Here is a 21949-nt window from a genome sequence, read left to right on the forward strand (position 1 = left end):
ATCCAGAGTCACAAGTGTGGAAGCTGAAAAGATGTATTTATGGATTGAATGATGCACCCTGTTGATGGTACAAAAGAGATACTCAGGAATTAACTAAACTAAAAGGAATGGTAAGTGCATATGACAATACACTGTTTCTTTGGCATGATTCATCTGAGAACTTGATGGGTATTCTGGCAATACATGTAGATGACTTTATATTTTTTGGAAAGGATTCTTTAAAAAAAAAAAAAAAAATTTTTTTAAAGTAAAAAAAAAAAAGTGATCTTAGAATTAAAGAAAATATTCTAAGTTGGAATGCATGAAAATGGAACCTTCAAATTTCTGGGATTTTGCATTAACTGTACCAGACCAAGTTACTGATATACCAGTAATTTCCAAAAATGCTGTATACTGAGTTATCGCTAAACCTGTATTTTTCCAACCACATGTTTTTGTGTAGTTAGGGAACTAAAAATAGCTACCCAATCGCTGCTTAGCCTCGATTTAGCACAAACCTAACGATCTGCAAATAGCTTCCTTTGTTTTGGTGGAATTGTAAGTTGTTTTGTAGACTGAAGTAGCCATGAAGTGGGTTAGTGACGAACCAAGCACTTCAACAGAAAAAAGAGTGAGATCAAGGAGTTTCACTGTGCAACAAGTGTTGGATAAAGTGACAAATTCTGATTCAGATGAAGGCGAATTTGATCAGGAGTATGTTTTTGAATCAAGTAATACTAGTAATGATGAATATTAATGAAGGAGAAAGTGATGATAATTCTGACGATGCAAGTGGGCCTAAATCAAAATTGGGTGTTGAAAGTAATGGTGGTGTCACTCAATCAGGTAATAGGAGAGATTCTGGTGTGGTTGACGAGGGATGGAGTCACAATTTTGTAGATCCAGATCTAGATTCACAATTGTGCCAGGCATAGGGGCAAATTAGGTTCAGTAACTCAGGCATATTAGGGTTAAATAAATGGAAGATGTGATTATTATAAACCAAAACAATTGTCATCTATTTCTCCAATAGATATAAAGAAAGGAACATCACTAAGGAAAAATGATGAACTGAGTGAAGAGAAGAAGACAGATGTAAAAAGAATTAACAGGTAAAATGATGTGGGTATCTATCCAGACTCGACCTGATGTATCATTTGATGTGTGTAGGATGGGTAATACCGGAAAATCTGAAGTGAAGTTACTTTTTAAAGCCAACAAGTCACTATTAAAGCTTAAACCAAAGACAGGTTCCATATCTTTTCCACAGCTGGGAAATCTTTCAGATTTGAGTGTGGTTTGCATTTCTGATACTACTTATGCCAGCTTGGAGGATGGTTCCTCACAGAGTGAATTTATCATCTTTGTTTATGGTAAGATGAATAGAATAAACTGGCTCCTATATGCTGTCCATAAAAAAAACTTGACTGAGTAACAAAGAGCCCATTGGTGTCCAAGACTTTTGCATTCAGTGAAGCTGCTGATGCAGGTGTCTTGCTGTAAGAGATTTTCAGACTACCCAAGTTAAAGGAAGGAAGAAATCCAATTGAATGGATTAGGAGACAGGAACATATCGCAAACTGTTGGACAAAGATGGGAGCTGCTACTGAAATTCTAAGGGACCTGTGTTAATAACCTGTTTTTTTTGTTAACTTTGGCTTACAGCTGACACCAGCAATGTTAAAGTTGGCAGTTATCGGACTTGGTGGCTTCTTTATATATATATATATATTTTTAGTTATGTCCCTTGTCTCAAGTGGATATTCAACATGGCATCCAGCCAACATTTATCCTATGTTGTAGGAAGTACTAAGTGAGCTAACACCTAGATGCCAGAAAGCCTTCAACTCTAATAGTTTCTTTCCTTGGACTGATAGAGTTTGGAATTCCCTCCCTGTTACCTATTTCCCTGACTGTACTGCCATACAAAAGTTTAAATATAATGTAAACCAACATCTTACTCATCTCCCTTAAACATGGTCTTGAATAGAAGCCCCTTACGTCCAAGTGGCAATATGGCTAAAAAAAATTTGTTTTTTATGTACATTTGCAAAAGCATTGCCTGACACCAGGTGACATCAAATATAGTGTCATGTGAAACCAGTTTTCAATACTAGCATAATTGAGGTGCTAAAAATGACAAAATAATTGTGCTTTATTAAACAAAAATTGATACTGTTTAGTTCTTTTATTATCTTACTTTTCTATATATAATTTAAATAGAGGGTGGTTGTTCAGAATTTAACCTAATTAAAAAAAACAAAAAAACTCTCTATATGTATGTACACACCATGAAACAAAAATGTCATATTCCAAAAAAAATCAAGTAAATTGATCAAGTATTTTTTTTATATTATACTAGTCCTACCCGCTGGCCCTTAAAGGATAAGATAAAAAATGTTCAAAATAAAAAGTGATTTTGAGATTATATTGTCTTTTATTATCTTGAGAAAACATTTTTTTTAAGTGATGAGGGAAAAAAATAAAACTCAGGTAACCTCCAGAACACTACTGCATACACTAATTAAAATTAAGGAAACCCTACTAAAACCAAGTTTCTACCTTCCTGCTCCTTGAAGAGAAAATATTTTTTAAGTAAGGCCTGAAAAAAAAAAAAAAAAAAAAAATTATCAGAATCAACAGGAGCACTACTAAAAGCAGTAAATATGATTATAGTTATATATTGTATATTTAAATGAGATTTTTTTTTGTAACTCAACATTAAATTACATCTATTTGTAAGGAAAACACGTTAAAATAAGTTAAAACAAAAAAATATTATGGACCTTGTGTATGTTTTAAATAGCAGCAGTGGCTTTTAATATCAGACTTAAGACAGGGCGGCCATGAAAAAGGTAAGCAGATAAATTTTTTGATACCGCAAGTCAGAAACCGGGTGGACGGTTTAAATGCCTAAGCAAGCTGATTTGAGTTTTATAATTATATAGATAAGAAAATATTTTTTTGCGATCTTTTTTTAGCAATCTTAATAGTAAATTGTGTCCATAACAGGGTGGATTTTGATCTCAGTAGTTTGAATTGAGTTTTATTTATTTAAAACAATATGGCAGATCAAACCACAAACTCTCACTTATTCATAAAATTTTACGTTTTTTAGTTAAAAAAAAAATCTATCAATTTACATAATTATTTTTGAATATGACATTTTTGTTCCATGACGGGTACATACATCATAAAGATTTTTCTGTATTTTTGTCTTTTAATTAGGTTGAATTCTGGACAAGCACCAAATAAAGCCTATATTTTAAAATAAATTTATTTTTATAAAAAAGATCATTTGTTAGTTTTAAATAATCTGCCTCTTGCTGCCTTGAAGACATTTCCAACGGAATTAAAAACCTTAAAAAATATTTTTGAGACAAATGTTTGTTCTGGATGCGTAGCCCAAACACCAATTTCCTTTTTATCTGCAATGGCCTCAAGTCGAATTAAATTGTTCAACAGTTTTGATTGATAATCAGTCATTTCGATTTCAGGTTCATTCTTAATTTTGCAGATCCCACTACTGATCATTTTCTCATTTAAGTTTTTCTTTGTCCATAGAAAACCCTGCAAAATAAAATTAAAAAAGAAAAAAAATGGTAAGATATTTTGCAATAAAATGTTTTACGTTTTATAATTTTTTAGATGTGGATTGATTTATTCATATTTATTATTTGCATTCTTTGGACAACCGTTTTTGTCTTGAGTGTTATTTCACAAGGTTTCATTCGATGTAACTCCCAACCTTCAGGTTTATTTTATTAAACTTTGGCATCTTTCTCATCAATACAAGTAATCTCTAGTAATATAGTAGTTAAATTGTACTTTTAAAAACATAAGTTCAAGGTTCCCAAAATTCATACTAGATGGACCTGTGGTATAATGGATAGAGTATTTGGTATCACTTTTCTGGAGGTTGAAGGTTCAACTCTCAGTATAGGGGACATTAAAAATACAATTGAGAATTACTTAGGACTCCTACTCAGTCAGAGCCTGATGGAATGAGAGCATATCGCACCCATGAATTAAATAAAGGTTTCCGTTTGAAATTCTATGCAAATGTTTGAGTTTAACAGAAGATCGGAGGTTACATCAATTAAAACACTGCAAAAAACACTACAGATGAGAACACTAGTCAGAAGAATAATAAATAATGCAAAAAAAGCCCAGATGAATTTAATAAACAAAACAGTTACAGAAATCTGTAATTAACTTGTTTCTGTTATTTTCTACAATAGTATCTTGCAACAGAAATATTTGTAACTATGCATATATATATATATATATATATATATATATATATATATGTGTGTGTGTGTGTGTGTAAAAATAAATGTGGCTTAACACTTTACTAAAATATCAAATATCATGGAACATAAAGGAACATCTGAGCATCAAAAGTGTAACAACATCTTTAATTTGAATGCAGATTCAAACAGAAAATAAAATAAGAAACTGAACGTCACTTTTTTTTAAATACATGTGAGGTCATCATATTTTGCATATATGACAAGACATATATATATAGACATGAGATTTTTTTTTAATAAACACATTTGGAAAAAATACTGTTAATTAAAAGCATCAAGAATCATTGCAAGTTCATATGACTCGACAAATGCCTCTACATTGCCATTATTCGAAGGAACACTTTGAGCCTGTGAAGCCAGCAGAAGATCCAATCAAACTTTCTGATGTTTCAAATATATTTACAAAACCGTAAATTTGGCTAGTGAAACAAATTTAGAAAAGGGTAGCAACAAAGTAAATGTTTATGTGAATTTTTATCGCATTAAAAAAGTATGAAGTTAAGCCATATTTATTTTGTATGAGAGAGAAAGAATTTGATTTATTAAAAGAAATATTAAATTGAGAAATGAAAAGGAAAACACACCTTTGAATAAACAACACATTCAAGACTCCCTTCATCTGATATCCGCAAAGGTTCAAACCAAACAAATTTGTTTTTTAAATTCTTCAACATCCAAAGTCTGCCCTGTGGACCAATTGATAAAAATGCCAATTGAATTGGTAGACCATTAGAATCTAAAAAAAAAAAAAAAAAAAAAAAAAAAATCAATCGAGAAACTAAAGTCAGAGTCAACCATTTCAAAGATAAATACTGACACAATTTAGAAACCAGCGTTATGTGTGATCAGAGTCAGAACTACAAGTAGCTGTGCAACCACATGCCCCCCTCCCTCTTGACAACAATTGCTAACGGTGTATGTTGTGGTTTACTTCCCTTTTATCTTCTCTTCTGGTCATGTCGTCGTCTCTCACATTGGATGAAAGGGCAAACACAGTGGCTCACAACTATAAAAATAAACAATGCAAGAGAAATAAGAGAAAACAGACACCGACACATTCTGAAAATATCAGTTGCATTCTAGGCGTGCATGTGACACACTCTGACGTCTACATCTTATTCATCTGTCAAGACCATGTCCATCCATCGGTTGATCAATTCATTTCCCCATCTGCTCTGAGCCACAACCTGCCTTCAACTATGGTCTACTGTCTCCTACTCAAGACTGTTCATTGAAAGCTCAAAAATGCTGGTAAACTGCTGTAAAATTCACTGCCACTTCTAAAACTGTCTGTAAATATTGACCTCTATATCCTATCTTTTCTCCCAGTTACACATTGATTAACAATCCTATTTCAGGTGCACCTCCCCACCTATTGTCTTTCTACTACACTTTCTGTGCCTTTGTTCTGCTAATCAACTATTTTCTCTTTTTGTTTTTATTACTCCCCCTTTATCTGTCAAGACCTCTTTATCATTGGTTGACATCAGTTCATCTTTGCCTTCAAAACCTAACCTGATCTGGTCCAAGCCACAACCTGCCTTCAACTGTCCCAAACTATAAATTGTCCCTAACTGTTGTATACTGTCACAAAAACTCATCTCATTGCTAAAACTGTAAAAAAAAAAAAAATACAACTTTAAATATATTGACCTATGTCTGATCCTTTGTCCCAGTTACTGCTACACCTTGATAAACAACTTCTCCTCCTCCCAACCTCACTTCCTATAACCTTTTGTTCTGCTGATCAACTTAGTTCCTCTTATTTTTTTTCACTTCCTAACATTTTCTCCTGTTTTTTTTTTGGATGGGGTGGGGGTCGATAACATTATAGGTGTCCTACACTCACATTGTACAAGCAACAAATTTGTCCACGTGGGCTATACAAACTGTAAATTGTCTCCCTCCTTTATGTATCTGAGTTTTGTTTAGTTAAAGCTTAGTAGTTTAAAAAAAAAAATTTAATTTTATATGTTCAAAGTTTTGATTCATTTCTCACAATTTATTTAGCTAGACGGAACTCAACAAAATCAAGAGAGACAGTTTTCTTAGCCTACTTGGGCCAATCTATTGCTTATATACTGCACATGTAGAATTCTTCTTTTCTTAGAAATTTAGGCAAACTCCCAAACTTCTTGTTATTGGGTATGTTTACTACCCAACATAAGGATTGAACTTACAACTTTTAATTAATCAAAGCCAATTTCCTATTTATTGCTGTTAGGTGTATCTGTGTTTACTTGCTGGATGGAATTGATTATACCCAAGAGCTCAGTTTTAGCTTTTAACATCTTATATAAAGAAAGAAAGAAAGAAAGAAAGAATTTGGCCGTCTGTCACAATTTTTAAAATGTAATAAATATATTGCAGAATTTGTCTCATTTTGTAATATTAGAAATTTTAACTACTTTTAGACATGGAAAAAAATGAATAAATATTAAATAATACATTCCTAACAAAGTGGATGACATCATCTGAAATTAAAACTGAAACTAGAGATCCTCAGCTGACATTCTACCAATTGAGCTATTTGGACTTTTTTTATAAATAAAGCTTAAAACATTACCTTAACATGACATTATAGATTTATGATTTACATCATGTTTCAAAACATGAATTCAAACATGAATGATTATAAAAAAATAAATAAATGAGTAAACACTATCAATAGCATTGAAAATTATTTTAATTTTTAAAAATTATTTATTTTAACTATGTATTGGACTGAAAATCAATTTAATATATGCAGTAGAACCTCGGGATACAGCATTAAAAATTTGTTACAAAATACAGTACAATATATAATCAAATAACATTATAAATCACACTGTAAGGCAGGGAAAATACCATAACCAGGGGCCAGAAAAACATCATATTCCACATCGTAACCTGAAAAAACGTGGCCACCGTATCCCGGGGTTCTACTGTACGAGTATTTGTGGCCATTGACCCATAATTCTAAGTGAATAAGTGTCGAAAATTCCACGAAAATCTTTTGTGATACGATTGACATCCCTACCCTCTGCAAAGTGTTCGGAAATAAAAAACAGAAGAAAAAGTTTATCAGCACAACAAAAGTAATAGAAAGGTTAGTAGAAAGACAATGGAGAGGAGTTTATTCACTAAGACGCACAAAGGTCATCTAAAATAGGATTGTTAATCAAAGTGTGGTAGAAAAAAAGATCGGACAGAGGTTGATATATTTAGAGTTAGTTTACCGACAGTTTTAGGAGTAACAGTGAGTTTTGCGACTGGAACAGTTTACAAACAATCCTGTGACAGTCGAGGACAGTTTTCCAGTTTTGGAAAGTTGATGGCAGATTGTTGATTGGACCAGATCACAAGAGCTTTAGGAATGAGGAGATGAATTGATCAACCAAAAGACAAACATGACCTCAACAGATGACAAAGATGTGGACGTTAGCGGATAGAGGGTTGTTTTCAGTGATGGTGTCTCTCTCTCTCTCTCTCTCACACACACAGCCCAACGGAATGTGTTGGAGTCTGTTGTATTTTCTACGCTTTATGTTTATACTTGTGAACCTGTGCTTACCTCCTCGTCAGTTGCCAGTGTGAGAAACAACACGTCCAGAAAGAGAAGAGAAGCATGGCAAACAACATTCGGATTATGATTGTTGTCGGACGGGGAACACATGGTTGCACAGGTCTATGAGTTGCCAGAAAAGGTTAACTACCCACACACAGTTTATGAAGGGAATACTTATCCTTTCAATTGTAAAACCCTTAAATACAGCAATGGGTTGAAGTAAAAGCTTTTTGATAGAATAAAGTCTCCAAAATAAGAAACATTAAACTTTTGGTCAAATAATGAATGGCCTTGTGCCAGATGATGTTAATTTAGATGTTTTAGAGGAAGTCAAGTGAGTTGCAGAAGAAACAGCTGATTCTAAAGAGGAGTGATTCATTAGGAGACATCATCCGTATTGGTGTGCCTTGATAAGAAATAGTAGCATACAGACTAGGCAACACCGGAACACAATGTCAGACGCACTTCTTTCAGAGCTGACACTGCTTGAATCCAGTTTTTAAAAGAAGTACAAGATGACTGAAAACAATGCCATGGTAAGTAAAAAAGAGGTGATTTTATATGGAAATCGTCTGTACTAAAAATTTAGAAACTAGTTGGGCATTTTGCAGTACAGACAATAAAACGAAAAAGTGGTACAAAAAAATATATATATAACAGATAAATGTTACCAATAGCTAAATAATTTACTCTTCTACCTACCTGAATAAGTTTTTGGTGTTTTAACTTATTTTAAAGCATTTATTTACTTTAAAACACAGGTAGTATAGAGTCTTAGATTAGAACAAGAAAAAATGGCTGACATTAGACGGTCCTCTGAGGAGTTTTGATAATCGCTTAAAAAAATACTAGTAGAAACCCAATGAATGTCACCATGATATTTACTAACCGAGTTTCTACCAGTATCTTGTTCAATTTTCAACTTATGTTTCAAGGTAAATAAATGCTTTAAAAGTGTTACAACACAAAAAACTTATCCAGGTAGGTAGAAGAGTAACTTATCTTGCCTTTAAAATGTTTATTTGTTTTTGGCCAATTTTTCGTTTTGTTAACTATACTACAAAATGCCCATCTAGTTTATTCTATTATTAACCCAAAGCTAGAGAAGGGTAGAATATATAGATTTTCCAATTGTACTTCTTTTTACAGAAAAACAAATTAAGAAACCATAAAAGTGCAGGTGAAGCACTCTTTAATCTTGTTAAACAATCACTTAAAGATAGTATTTGTGGCTGAACAGACCAAATCTGCGACAATATACATTCACATTAGATCCTCTGCATAATCACACTGGTGTTTGCTCAGAGATGTACTGGTAATCTCTTTTTGCATTTTGTGTTGCAATCCTGAATGTGCTTCCTAAGAATTGTATGAATGAATTGTCACATTTTCGGAGTTCTGTATTGACTATCATGATATTCCCAAGTTTTATGCATTCCCTAATTAACTTAGTAGCCTTATGACCATGGCTTAATAAAGAAAAAAAAAAATGCACTGGTCCCTATTACATCACTGGATAGGCATCAGGAAGGGCCTATAAAAATCCTGCCTCAACTAAGTAAATGACTTCTAAAGAAAAACGGTTGCATTTCAAGCTATATGAAACATCCTCATAAAGGTTTATTCTAAGTGCATTTATTGTTTAAATGTTACTTAATTTGACTTCACAGCAATGTGAAAATTTACCCTTATCACTTCTTAATATACAACACTCATAGAACAGATATTATTAATTTATGTGTGTATGTGTGTGTAGTGAGCTTGTAGACTCTATACTAGAGCCACCACTGCATAAATGAATATTTTATACCTGAAGAATTGCGCATCAATTGAAGTGTAGTACAAACATCAACACTGACGAAGACAATAGTCAAAAAACAAAAGAAAAATATTTAATCCTTACATAAAATAAAAAAATATCTTGTTAATAAATCCCTCCCCTTCTGCATGCTTTTCTCCAATATTATTATTGGAAAATACCTACTTTTGGCAAAAGGCAACTGGAAAATCGGATGATGTTCAACATAAAGCTTCCCTCTCTCTTCAATTTTTCTTACGGTGCCTTGTAGCGTTACATTTTTTTTCAAAAAGTTGTGAGGCAATTCTTCAACTTTGGTGAATTTCTTAAACTGAAAATAAAATTAAAAATTTAAATAAAAAATCATTTAGAAAACTAGAAATCCAATAACAATTAAACATCAATTTTTAAACGGATTCCATCTTCAAAAAAAGTGTTTATTAACCCTTTTAAATGGTGCATATATTGTGGTTTCTTTTTGATAATGAATTATTTTTATACAAAAATGGATCAATGGATAAGTTAAGCTAGTTAGTTAATCTAACTGACAACACCTGAAGCTAAGATCCAAATTTTTGTTCTGTCTTTGGTCAGAAAGAAAAAAAATCCTCCTAGATCAAATTTTGATTCTTCTCTGGAATTCAGCCTAATTAGAAAAAAATAATAAAAATACAGAAAATCTTTTTGATGTACATATCAGTATGGACCAAAAATGTCATTTGCCAAAAACCACAAAAATTGATCAAATAGTATTTTTATATAAAGAAACCAATTTTTTCATGATATCGATGTGAAATCGATGTGACTGCTGAAAAACTGCTTCTGTGGTACCAGTTGTTAAGAATTCTGGCAAAAGAACTGACCCATTAAATTATCGCCCCATTAGCCTCCTCACACTTTTCACCAAAATATTTGAGTCCATAATTAATCAAACTTTAGTCCATCACCTTACAGCTGCTAAACTTCTGACCGACGATCAATATGGATTTAGATAAGCCCGTTCCACAGCAGATATCCTAACTGTAATCTCTGAACGTATATACCATTCACTGGACAAAGCAGGGGAGGGTAGAGCGGTAGCCCTCGATATATCTAAGGCTTTTGACAGGGTATGATATGTTAGTCTTCTAAGGAAAATCAGATCATATGGTATCACTGGAAGAATACATAACATAATTAAATCCTTCTTAAGTAAGAGAAGAATCCAGATTGTACTCGACGGTCATACATCTAAACAATATGATATAAATGTGGGAGTACCTCAGGGGTCTATCCTAGGACCTTTATTTTTCCTAATATTCATAAATGACCTCCCTGATAAAATTGTCTCTGAGATGGGTATATTTGTTGATGACACCACGCTCTATAACAGGCACGAGGGAAAAACAAATGAACACACATCTAAGGAAATGGCAGAAACACTAGAGGAAGATCTCCAATTTGTAGTGGAATGGGGACAAAAATGGATGGTCACATTCAATGCTGTCAAGACTAAGTTTGTTTCCTTCAATAATAACAAAAAATCTTCTCTACCACCAATAGCAATGGCCAAAAACACATTACCTGAAAGTATTTCCTTTAAACTCCTCAGCCTAACGTTCACAGGAACATGAGTTGGAACAGGTACATTGAGAGCATTGCCAAGGCTGCTGTGAAGAAGGTGAGCTCTCTCTACCGTGCTAGAAAGCTACTTATGCCTGAAATTATCCTGTATCTCTATAAGGCCACCATTCGCCCATGTATGGAGTACTGTTATCACATTTGGGCTAGTGCATCTGTTACTAGTTTCTCACTCGTGGAGAGGGTTCAAAAGAGAGTTGCCAACCTGATAGGTCTTGAACTGTTATCTAAGCTTCAGCCTCTGTCCCATCGATGAAATTTTGCATCCCTTACCTGTTCTACAAGTATTTTAAAGGTGAATGTTCTGACGAACTACAAGCACTTGTATCCCCTCAACGTAAATACTCTTGACAAACCCAACAATCAGCTAAATCCCACTCCCACACAGAGATTCCTAGGTGTAAGAAAGCTTTCTACTCCAATAGTTTCTTCCTCAGAATTGCTAGCCTTTGAAACTCCCTTCCGAAATTCTGCTTTCCCAACTGTACTGGCATGCAGAAGTTCAAGTGTGATGTGAACAGATATCTTGCTGTTCATCTCCTTTCATAATATCCCTCAACTTATGTCCCTGATAGTAGTTCCCTACTTCAAAGTGGTACTGTGCCTTTTATGGAATGAAAATTGAATTTTAAAAAAAAAAAAAAATCGTGAACATTACAAGGTTGATCCTGCAAGTTTGAATTATTGTGGAGTTATTTTCCCTTGTTTTTTTTTCAAGATGGTGATGCAAGATAGTCCCTTTTGTTTACTCATAAAATTTGATTTTCTTAGTTAAAAATAAAACTATATCAATTTACGTGATTTTTAAAATATATCTTTATTCCGTAACAGATATGAACATCATAAAGATTTTTCTATATTTTTTGTTTTTTAATTAGATTGAATTCTGGAATGGCACCAAAATGTTTTTTTCTTTTTTTAACTTTTATTCACTCCAAATAAAGCAACTGAAGTGTAAGGGGCTACTGTGATAGGAGTAAGATTTATAGGGAAACCTGAGTGGAGAAACTGCGCAGTAAGATGTTTGATTATGTGACATTTAAATTTCTATGTGCTGGTACAGTTGAGGAAACAGGGAGAAGATTCCAAAGGCAATGAAAGAAGCTATCAGAGTAGAAAATTTTCCAGTATCTAGGGATCTCTGCAATGAAGGGGTGGGATTTTGCTGTAAGTTAGGTGAGTCAGGAGTATTTATGTTGAGGAGTATTAAATACAGTAAATTCATTGGAATACTTTTAAAATAAGCACGGATGTAATACTACAGTAATATGAGCTAATAAGCTTGGCAGACAGTTTATGACTTATTAGGTTAGAAACTCTTTTTTGCATTCTCTCCAAGAGAGAGGTGCATCAGCCAAGATGTAACAGTATTCCAGCACAGGTTAATGATGACTTTACAGAGATATAAGATATAGAAAGTTTTCTAGCTTAGTAGGGAAATCCTACCTGCTTAACAAAAGATTTAATAATAGCTGCCTTCGGGCTAAGATCAAAGTGTAGTATCTGTTCTGGTGCTACACTTCATTTTTTTGTTCTCAGTTGGTGGAGGAGAGATCCTTTATGACTGAGACAATTTTTATTTCTGTTCTTTTTCTCTACATTAAAAAACGACCTTGGTGTCTAACTCTGCCCTCCTAGAGAGGCAAAGTAAATAGGAACAACTTCTGGTTATTCCAACTCATATTGTCTGAAAATTGAATATTGAACTCTCTGTATGAATGCTATCAGCTATAATAATCAATGGTTGGAAAAGTTTATTGTGGTTGTTTATGAAGAGGAGTTTTGTCTTGGTGGCATTAAATGTGATCATCTATTTTTGGTTCCATTTTACAACAGACTTGGAATCGTTTTTCAAGGATTTAGCCATTGCCTTGTACACATTGACATTTGATGTGCCCTCATGCTGGGAATAGAGCATGGTGTCATCAATAAATACGCCCATCTAAGAATGTATTGTACTGGGGAGGTCGTTTATGAAAATCAGAAATAATACAGGTCCAAGTATCAATCCCTGGAGCATACTCGTTACATTGTTTAGCTGTATGGCCATTGAGAACAACCTGGGTTTTTCTTTTTTTTAGCAAAGAAACATCTGATTTTATTAAACATTCACCCAGTTGATTTTCTTGAGATCTTCATGCCAAATTTTGTCAGAGGCTTTGGAGATATAGAGTGCTACGACCCTAGCTTTCCCTGCATTATCCAGTGTTTGATATAGACATTCAAAAATGACCGTTAGGATATCAGCAGTAGAGCAAGCTGACCTAAATCCATACTATTGGTTAAAGAAAAGTTTAGCATTATCTAGATAATGAATGAATGGCACACTGGTTCTTGTTAGATCACCAAAGTTAAGCAGCACTGAGCCTGATCAGTACCAGATGGGTGACAAATTTGAGAATACCAGATGGGTGACAAATTTGGAAATACTATGTGCTGTATGTAGGAGGATATCGACACCTAACTGGTATATACATGCGACTTGGGATCACTTGTGAATGTCATACTCCCATGAAACTTCCTTTTTTAGAGGGAGCTGGTTAAACCCACCTAGGGTTAATGTCACAGTTTCATTTTTTCTTTTTCATGAACTATCGCTAGATTAAGGATTCAAAAATTTTTAGTGAACAGTGAGACAATGATAATTTTGTTGGTTAGTTCTTTTGTCAGAGAACTGATCCAATTTTTATTTTATCCCAATCTAGAGTTTTAAAGTGAGCTGAATTTTCTACACATGTGATTTTGTTGGTTAGTTCTTTTGTCAGAGAACTGATCCAATTTTTATTTTATCCCAATCTAGAGTTTTAAAGTGAGCTGAATTTTCTACACATGTGATTTTGTTGGTTAGTTCTTTTGTCAGAGAACTGATCCAATTTTTATTTTATCCCAATCTAGAGTTTTAAAGTGAGCTGAATTTTCTACACATGTGATTTTGTTGGTTAGTTCTTTTGTCAGAGAACTGATCCAATTTTTATTTTATCCCAATCTAGAGTTTTAAAGTGAGCTGAATTTTCTACACATGTGATTTTGTTGGTTAGTTCTTTTGTCAGAGAACTGATCCAATTTTTATTTTATCCCAATCTAGAGTTTTAAAGTGAGCTGAATTTTCTACACATGTGATTTTGTTGGTTAGTTCTTTTGTCAGAGAACTGATCCAATTTTTATTTTATCCCAATCTAGAGTTTTAAAGTGAGCTGAATTTTCTACACATGTGATTTTGTTGGTTAGTTCTTTTGTCAGAGAACTGATCCAATTTTTATTTTATCCCAATCTAGAGTTTTAAAGTGAGCTGAATTTTCTACACATGTGATTTTGTTGGTTAGTTCTTTTGTCAGAGAACTGATCCAATTTTTATTTTATCCCAATCTAGAGTTTTAAAGTGAGCTGAATTTTCTACACATGTGATTTTGTTGGTTAGTTCTTTTGTCAGAGAACTGATCCAATTTTTATTTTATCCCAATCTAGAGTTTTAAAGTGAGCTGAATTTTCTACACATGTGATTTTGTTGGTTAGTTCTTTTGTCAGAGAACTGATCCAATTTTTATTTTATCCCAATCTAGAGTTTTAAAGTGAGCTGAATTTTCTACACATGTGATTTTGTTGGTTAGTTCTTTTGTCAGAGAACTGATCCAATTTTTATTTTATCCCAATCTAGAGTTTTAAAGTGAGCTGAATTTTCTACACATGTGATTAACTTTGTGGGGAGTCAAGTAAATAGGCAAAGCAATTAAGGAACTTTAGGAAATCAATTATTCCCTCTGTCTTAAAAGTAGAAGAATTCACTTGTAGCAGATAAATTACATCGGCACCTGATGGTAACAAAATAAAGTTTAGAATGCATATACAATCTTGTTTATAATGACTTTAAATAACTATATGATATTTTTCTATGGCCTCATTTTAAACAACCCACCAGTTCTTTCCTTACATTTACTGCAATAAATACTGAAAAGAATATATCAGCAGAGAAATTTAAGCAAAATTGAAGTTTGTTTTTAGAGTCTTATATCCCCATTGACATACATATACTCGACAAAGTCATCTAGCAGAAAAATCCTACCTCTTCACTGTAGAAGTCCTTAGATGCCAGAAAGCCTTCTACTCTATTAGTTCTTCTCTTAGATTGCTAAATTTTGGAATTTCCTCCCTGTTTCCTGCTTCCCTTATGTCCAACTGGCAATATATTTTGTTTAAGGTGAATAAGAGTAAAAAAAAATAAATAAATAAAAGAGAATATGTGATTTTTGTGAGAATGCAGAAGAAAATCCCTTTGGTTTATTGGATTTGTGGTGTGCACTTTAACAACAATGCTTGACTCACTGCTATTGAGGTTGGCGTTATCCAGGCTGGAGTCAGGTCTAAGATAGTATGAAAATATTGGAAGAGACACGTTAAATCAAGGCGTTAAAAAAAAATATTAACATTTTTCTTGATATATCATTTTTTTTTTCTTATTCTAAAAAAAAATTGTTTAATTATTTAAATTTCATGCACTCAAAAAGAACCAAAACACTCTTTAAAATCAAAATGCAATAAATAATATATATTATATAAAAAGTTTTTTTTTTTCAAGTGACAAACTTTAAATAATAAAAATTAACCACAGAAAAATATTTTATTATACAAATATGTTTTTTTTTACATAGGCATCACCACTTATCAAGGCCAAGCGGCCACTGGAGGATAAGGGTTAAAAAGTGTACAGAAGAAATTGGACAATATAGTAACCGTTACTAATGGAAATTCGGTAAATTTGTTAACAAGTGGAACGGTTCATCAGGAACTTGTTTATGTTAGACTTGAAGACAACCATATTGTAGTCAGCTGGAAAGCAGAAAAACGGAAGACAATTCCACAGGTGTGCAGTTCTAAGAAAGAAGCTTTGTTCATGGAATCTACGTTTAGGTTTAGGCACAGATAATGAGTGGGGGGAATTATTGATAGTGTTTTCAGCTAGACGAGTGTTTCTTGTGAAAGTTTGGTAAGGGGGGACCATAGATTGAAGCTCAGTTGAACACTTTCCATGAAAATAATGATACAGTAGAGACAAACTCGCAACATCTCTTCTGTGAGATAGAGGTTGCAGGGAAGGCTACAAAGTCTATTTTGAACTCTATCAAGGCAGGACAAGTCCTTTCTAGCAGCTCCTGCCCAGATGTGGCAACAGTATTCCATCCTTGGACGTACCTAGCTCTTATATAGATAGAGAATTGCATCAGTAGTGAGATATCTACTGGATCGATAGAAGAATCCTACCATTTTTCCAGCGACCTTGGCAACAGATTTGATGCACCTGTTTCATTTAATATCAGGAGTAAAGGTCAAGCCCAAAAGCTTGTCAAAACTTGAGGCCTCCTCCAGACGAGAGCCATTCATTTCAACTGCCACATGGGGATCAAAACGTTGATGATGTAAAGAGAGAAACTTGGTTTTAGATGCATTAAAAGTAACCAGCCACTCCTTTCCCCATTGTACCACATGCTCAAGATCAGAGGAAAGAGAATCGAAGAGAACTTGGTCGTCTACTGACTTAGATGTGCTACGATAGATGGTAGTGTCATCAGCATAAATGTCTATGAATGATGTAAGGATGTGATTTGGAAGATCATTAATGTAGATCAGGAAAAGAGTTGGGCCCAGGATGGACCCCTGAGGGACTCCAGCATTAATACTGTGAGCTTCTGATTTTTGCCCATCAACTACTACTCTTATGAACCTGTCACAAAGACATGATTTAATAATTGAGAAGACATTTCCAGCTATATCATAGCTAGAAATCTTGTGAAGTAAACCTTCATGCCATACCCTATTAAAGGCCTTAGATATGTCAAGAGCAATTGCCCTAGAAAGGTTGTCTCCGTCAAGAGATTCGCTTATTATGATTTATTCAAAAATTTAATTTTTTGCATTTATAATTTAAATACAATTTTGGGCATATAGCATAGTCTACAGGTCCAATTTTCACAAACTCTATGCATTAAAGTAGGATGCATTTAAGCAATAATGCATCAAATGCTGTCTTCTGGCTTATTGTGTCTGTTTTATCAGCAAAGACATGGAACTTTACATATACTCAAAGAAAATAATCTAATGGGGTTAAATTGCAAGGTGGCCAGTTGACAGGTCCCTTTCGTTAAATTATTTGTTCATCAAATGTAAATTATTTGTTCACTCTTTGTAAATTAAATAAATTTGCACAGTTTGCAAATGCTGCTTGGGTGTCAATCTCTTCATGATGAATTGTCAAATCGAGCTGATCTCAAAATAACTGATAGTTGCCAAATCTGCAATTAAAGAGTTGTTAATAGAGTTGTCAATTTAAAGTTCAAACTTAAAAATAAAAGCCTGTATAAAATATCACTATCAGAAAGAGGAGATTTATCATGTAAGAATTGGGCTTCACAAAATTGCAGGAGTTGAGTTAACGCCAAGAATTTGGACTATCAACACCACATTAAAATCAATTTAATATTATAAAATAAATGTTAAGATTTAAAATGTGTGATACTTACGGGTCGTAAACTGCGGATACAAAGTAAAGCTCCAGTTGCCCCTAAACAATATACACCATACTGAAACAAAGAAGAAAAAAACAGATTCATTTTTTTTATCAAAATACATTTAGTTATCCTCATCTTGGTCGTTATTTCATTTTATTTATTTTTTTTTTTTTACATCGAGTTCACCACTTATCAAGGCCCAATGGCCACTCAGGGATAAGGGTTATTGTGTGTACAGTAATCAAAGGGATAGTGCAGCAATAGTATTGGAGAATTGGTAAGGTGTCATTACTTAGGGGGGGGGCGGTTCATCAGGAATTTGTTTGTGTTGGACTTGAAGACATCCAGGTTGAAGTCGGGAGGGAAACAGGCAAGCGGAACAGAGTTCCACAGGCGTGCAGTTCTAAGAAAGAAGCTTTGTTCATGGTATCTACGTTTTGATTTAGGCACAGATAGGGAGTGGGGAAAATTATTGACGGTGGTTTCAGCTAGTCAGGTGTTTTTTGAGAAAGATTGGCGAGGGGGGACCAGAGAATGGAGCTCAGACGAGCACCTGCCATGGAAATAACGATAGAACAATTACAGGCTCACTACGTCTCTTCTGTGGGAAAGAGGTTGCAGGGTAGAGAAAAGGGCATCCCCCACTAAGCCACGGAGTCTATTTTGTACTCCGTCAAGGCAGGATAGGCTGTTTTTTGCAGCCCCCGCTCAGATGTGGCAGCAGTACTCCATCTTTGGAGGTACTTGGCTTTTATATAGATAGAGAATTGCATCAGTAGTGAGATATCTTCTGGAGCGGTAGAAGGATCCCACCATTTTCCCAGCGACCTTGGCAACAGACTTGATTTCCATTTAAGATCCATTTAAGATCAGGTGTAAAGGTCAAACCCAGGAGCTTATCAAATCCTGGGGCCTCCCTTAGACGAGAGCCATCCATTTCAATTGATTGTCAATTGAATTACAGATCGTTTTAACACGTTAAAAGTAATTTGATACTAATGTATTTTTGGTACCGCGCTGAAATAATAACTTTATTATTTCGAAAGCCATTCTTAACATGGAGAGTGTGTTTTGTAAGTATTCTGTGCTTCCACCTAACGATTTTAATAATAAAAAAAAGATATTGTGAACTTGAATTTAACCTGAAAAAAAAAAATTAAAATAAATAAAAAATATTTAAAAATAACGCGGTACCAAAAATACGTTATTTTTTGTAGAGATGATCATTCTAATACTTTTTTGTTTTTTTGTTTAATAAATTGTGTTTTTTATGGGTACGAGTTGAGTTAACTTATGTACTTTTACATGCAATTTAAGCTAGAGTCGTAACAAAGTAAAAATATTCATAAAGATTTGACAATATCGAGGTAATCATGAAGAAAGAGAGAGCCTGTTTCCTCCGTTTGACTATAGGTGGCGTTACTGTCTGTCCACCCGTCAGTTACGGAAGCACCAAATGTATATAATGGCACCCTTGAAATAAAAATAAATGTTTTTGTTATATTTTAATTTTAAACATGTATTTTTTTTTTTTTTTTTTTTGCAAACATATTTAAGTTTTATTTTTCCAAACATTTACGTTTTGTTGCTGGTTTATTTTCAAACATTTACGTTTTGTTTTTGTTTTGTTTTTTGCAAGCATAAACTAAATGTTTTTGCTATATTTTTCTTTTAAACATATTTATGGGTACAACCGTTTTTCCGCGAGTATTTTTTACGCTTTTATAATAAAAAAAAATCAATGTTTTTTCTTTTATCTTTTTTTCATGGACCCCCCCTTTTTTTCTTAATTTTTCTGCACTTATTTCACCTTTTCCGCGACTATATATATATATATATATATATATATATATATATATTTGAAAAAGGATATTGTAAAACCTGAATCTTACTTGAAACTACTATCAAAAAATAGCGCGGTACAATAAGTGCATAAGCAAACTTTTCAAAAAGAAAAATATTTAAAAAATATTTAGTTTATGCTTGCAAAAAAAAACAAAAGAAAAAAAACCGTAAATGTTTGAAAATAAACCAGCAACAAAACGTAAATGTTTGGAAAAATAAAACTTAAATATGTTTGCAAAAACAAAACAAAAAACGTATATATGTTTGAAAAAACAAAACAAAAAAAAACATGTCTAAAATTAAAATATAACAAAAACATTTATTTTTATTTCAAGGGTGCCATTATATACATTTTGTGCTCCCGTAACTGGGTGGACAGACAGTAACGCCACCTATAGTCAAACGGAGGAAACAGGCTCTCTCTTTCTTCACGATTACCCAATATCGATTTGTTTGTTTTGCTAACTTTATTATTAGGTACCTAATTATGCCGACATTTGAATGTGAATCCAATAAACATTACCTATCGTGCGGAAATGTAACGTTTTACTAGTATATTGTTTAATTTTCGATTTCCGAGCGATTATCGAGGCTCGACTATGGTTCGAATGAAACCACTATTACTTAGCACTAAGTATTTACGCAGAACTTTTTAGGTGGGATTTTCAGGTTGAATTCAATTTTTACAATGTCTTTTGTATATGAAATTGTTAGATGCGAGTACAGTATAGTTAACAATCCCCCCCCCCCACCTCATGTTAATGGACTTCTAAATACAGCACGATATCTTCTCTGCATACGTAACCCATTTTGTTCATTTTCGAACTCGATAAGGCATTACACTACTTTTATTTTTAAGTAGAAAAAACACTTTTAAATAAGTTAAAACAAAAAAAAATATAGCTTTCCTTTGATAACATTTATTTGTTGTATATTTATCCCCCCCCCACCCATTTTGCTTTGTGGAAAATCACCTTGAAACATTTTAAATTTGTAGATACAAATAATCTCCGGCTAGAATTAAAGTTAATATGCCACAGTCAAGTATTATGATTCAGTTGTGCTTCTGAACGAAAGAAAAACAGTATGTCTTGAAAATGAAACACATTTTAAAAACCCGACAAAATGTGCTAGTGTGTGTTTATTGTAGTCGTGCTCGTGCTGTCATTTGCAAAAATAACAAAATAGTCTTTGATAAATAACAAAGAACTTTATCTTACCTTTATCTCTCGTATATGCGAGTCTATGTAATTAAATAAGTCCAGCTTAAGAGCTACAATCTTTTCTTGTGTATCATTTTTATTAGACATGTTGTTGAGATCGAAAGCGGACGATGGTAAAAAAAGAGTCCCCCACTATTTCCTTCAAGGGGAGATAACTAACAACTTTCATTAATTCATTGAAAAAATGATGTTAAAATTAATTGTCCTTGGATAATGTAGGGAAAATCCTTCTCTCCTAAGGCAATTTTTATTTTTACCTACTTTCAGAGTGCCCTTTTTAGGGAGCTGGTCCCCCCCCACACACACATTACAAACGACCTTGTGTCATATTTTGCTTTCGTGAAGAAACAAATTTTTTTTTTTTTTTTTTTTTACACAGTGATCACCACTTATCAAGGCCTGGAAGCCACTCAGGGATAAGGGTTATTGCAAGTACATTACGTTAGTGAGGAGATTTGCTGAAATGTTTACTGAAGGGGGCGGTTCATTAGGAATTTGTTAACATTGGACTTGAAGACATCCAAGTTGTAGTCCGGAGGGAAGCAGGCAGACGGAACAGAGTTTCACAGGCGTGCAGTTCTAAGAAAGAAGCTTTGTTCATGGAATCTGCGTCTTGATTTAGGCACAGATATAGAGTGGGGGAAATTTTTCACAGTGGATTCAGCTAGATGGGTGTTTTTCGTGAAAGATTTGTGGCACTATTTCCTTGTGCCACTGTTTCTAACACACTCTGCAGCATGGACGGGTGGTAAATTGTCCATGAGCGTAGAGATACAAAGAAACCCCTTCCCATAATCCCCTTGCTATCTTTCTGTCTCTTTCCTGCACGACCACCATGATGTGAGGACGCATAGACTGTCTCTCCGTAAATGAGGGGGGCCACCCCCTCCCTCAACACTAGTTAGGGTAGGTTAGTTAGCTTTGAAAAGCCTATTGTAAAAATTAATTGTAAATTGTTTTTTTTTTGTAATATATATTGTATCTCTAATGTAAAATAAAATAGTTAGTTATACCTTTGTATATTACAATTGTGTCGCGTGTCGTTTTTCTTGTGTCTGCAATGAATTCCTTCATAAATGTCTTAAGTCGAAAGGCGGCCCTGAGGACAAAGAAATGAAGATTCC

General features: G+C 33.7%; 1 protein-coding gene across 1 annotated transcript; it reads right to left on the bottom strand.

Moving 5' to 3' along the window:
* Positions 1-2101: 2101 nt before the first annotated feature.
* Positions 2102-20977, bottom strand: LOC145290922 (protein C3orf33 homolog). Its single transcript, XM_080136525.1, has 5 exons — positions 20823-20977; positions 17770-17829; positions 9824-9968; positions 4877-5028; positions 2102-3549 (listed from the first exon to the last, which is right to left on the bottom strand). The coding sequence occupies exons 1-5, from the start codon at positions 20910-20912 to the stop codon at positions 3274-3276; spliced, it is 723 nt and encodes a 240-aa protein (XP_079992651.1). The 5' UTR covers positions 20913-20977; the 3' UTR covers positions 2102-3273.
* Between the last annotated feature and the right edge of the window lie 972 nt (positions 20978-21949).

The sequence above is a fragment of the Euprymna scolopes genome, chromosome 2 (genome assembly GCF_053919585.1).
Source record: "Euprymna scolopes isolate OS-2025 chromosome 2, ASM5391958v1, whole genome shotgun sequence".
NCBI classification, from domain to species: Eukaryota; Metazoa; Mollusca; class Cephalopoda; order Sepiida; family Sepiolidae; genus Euprymna; species Euprymna scolopes.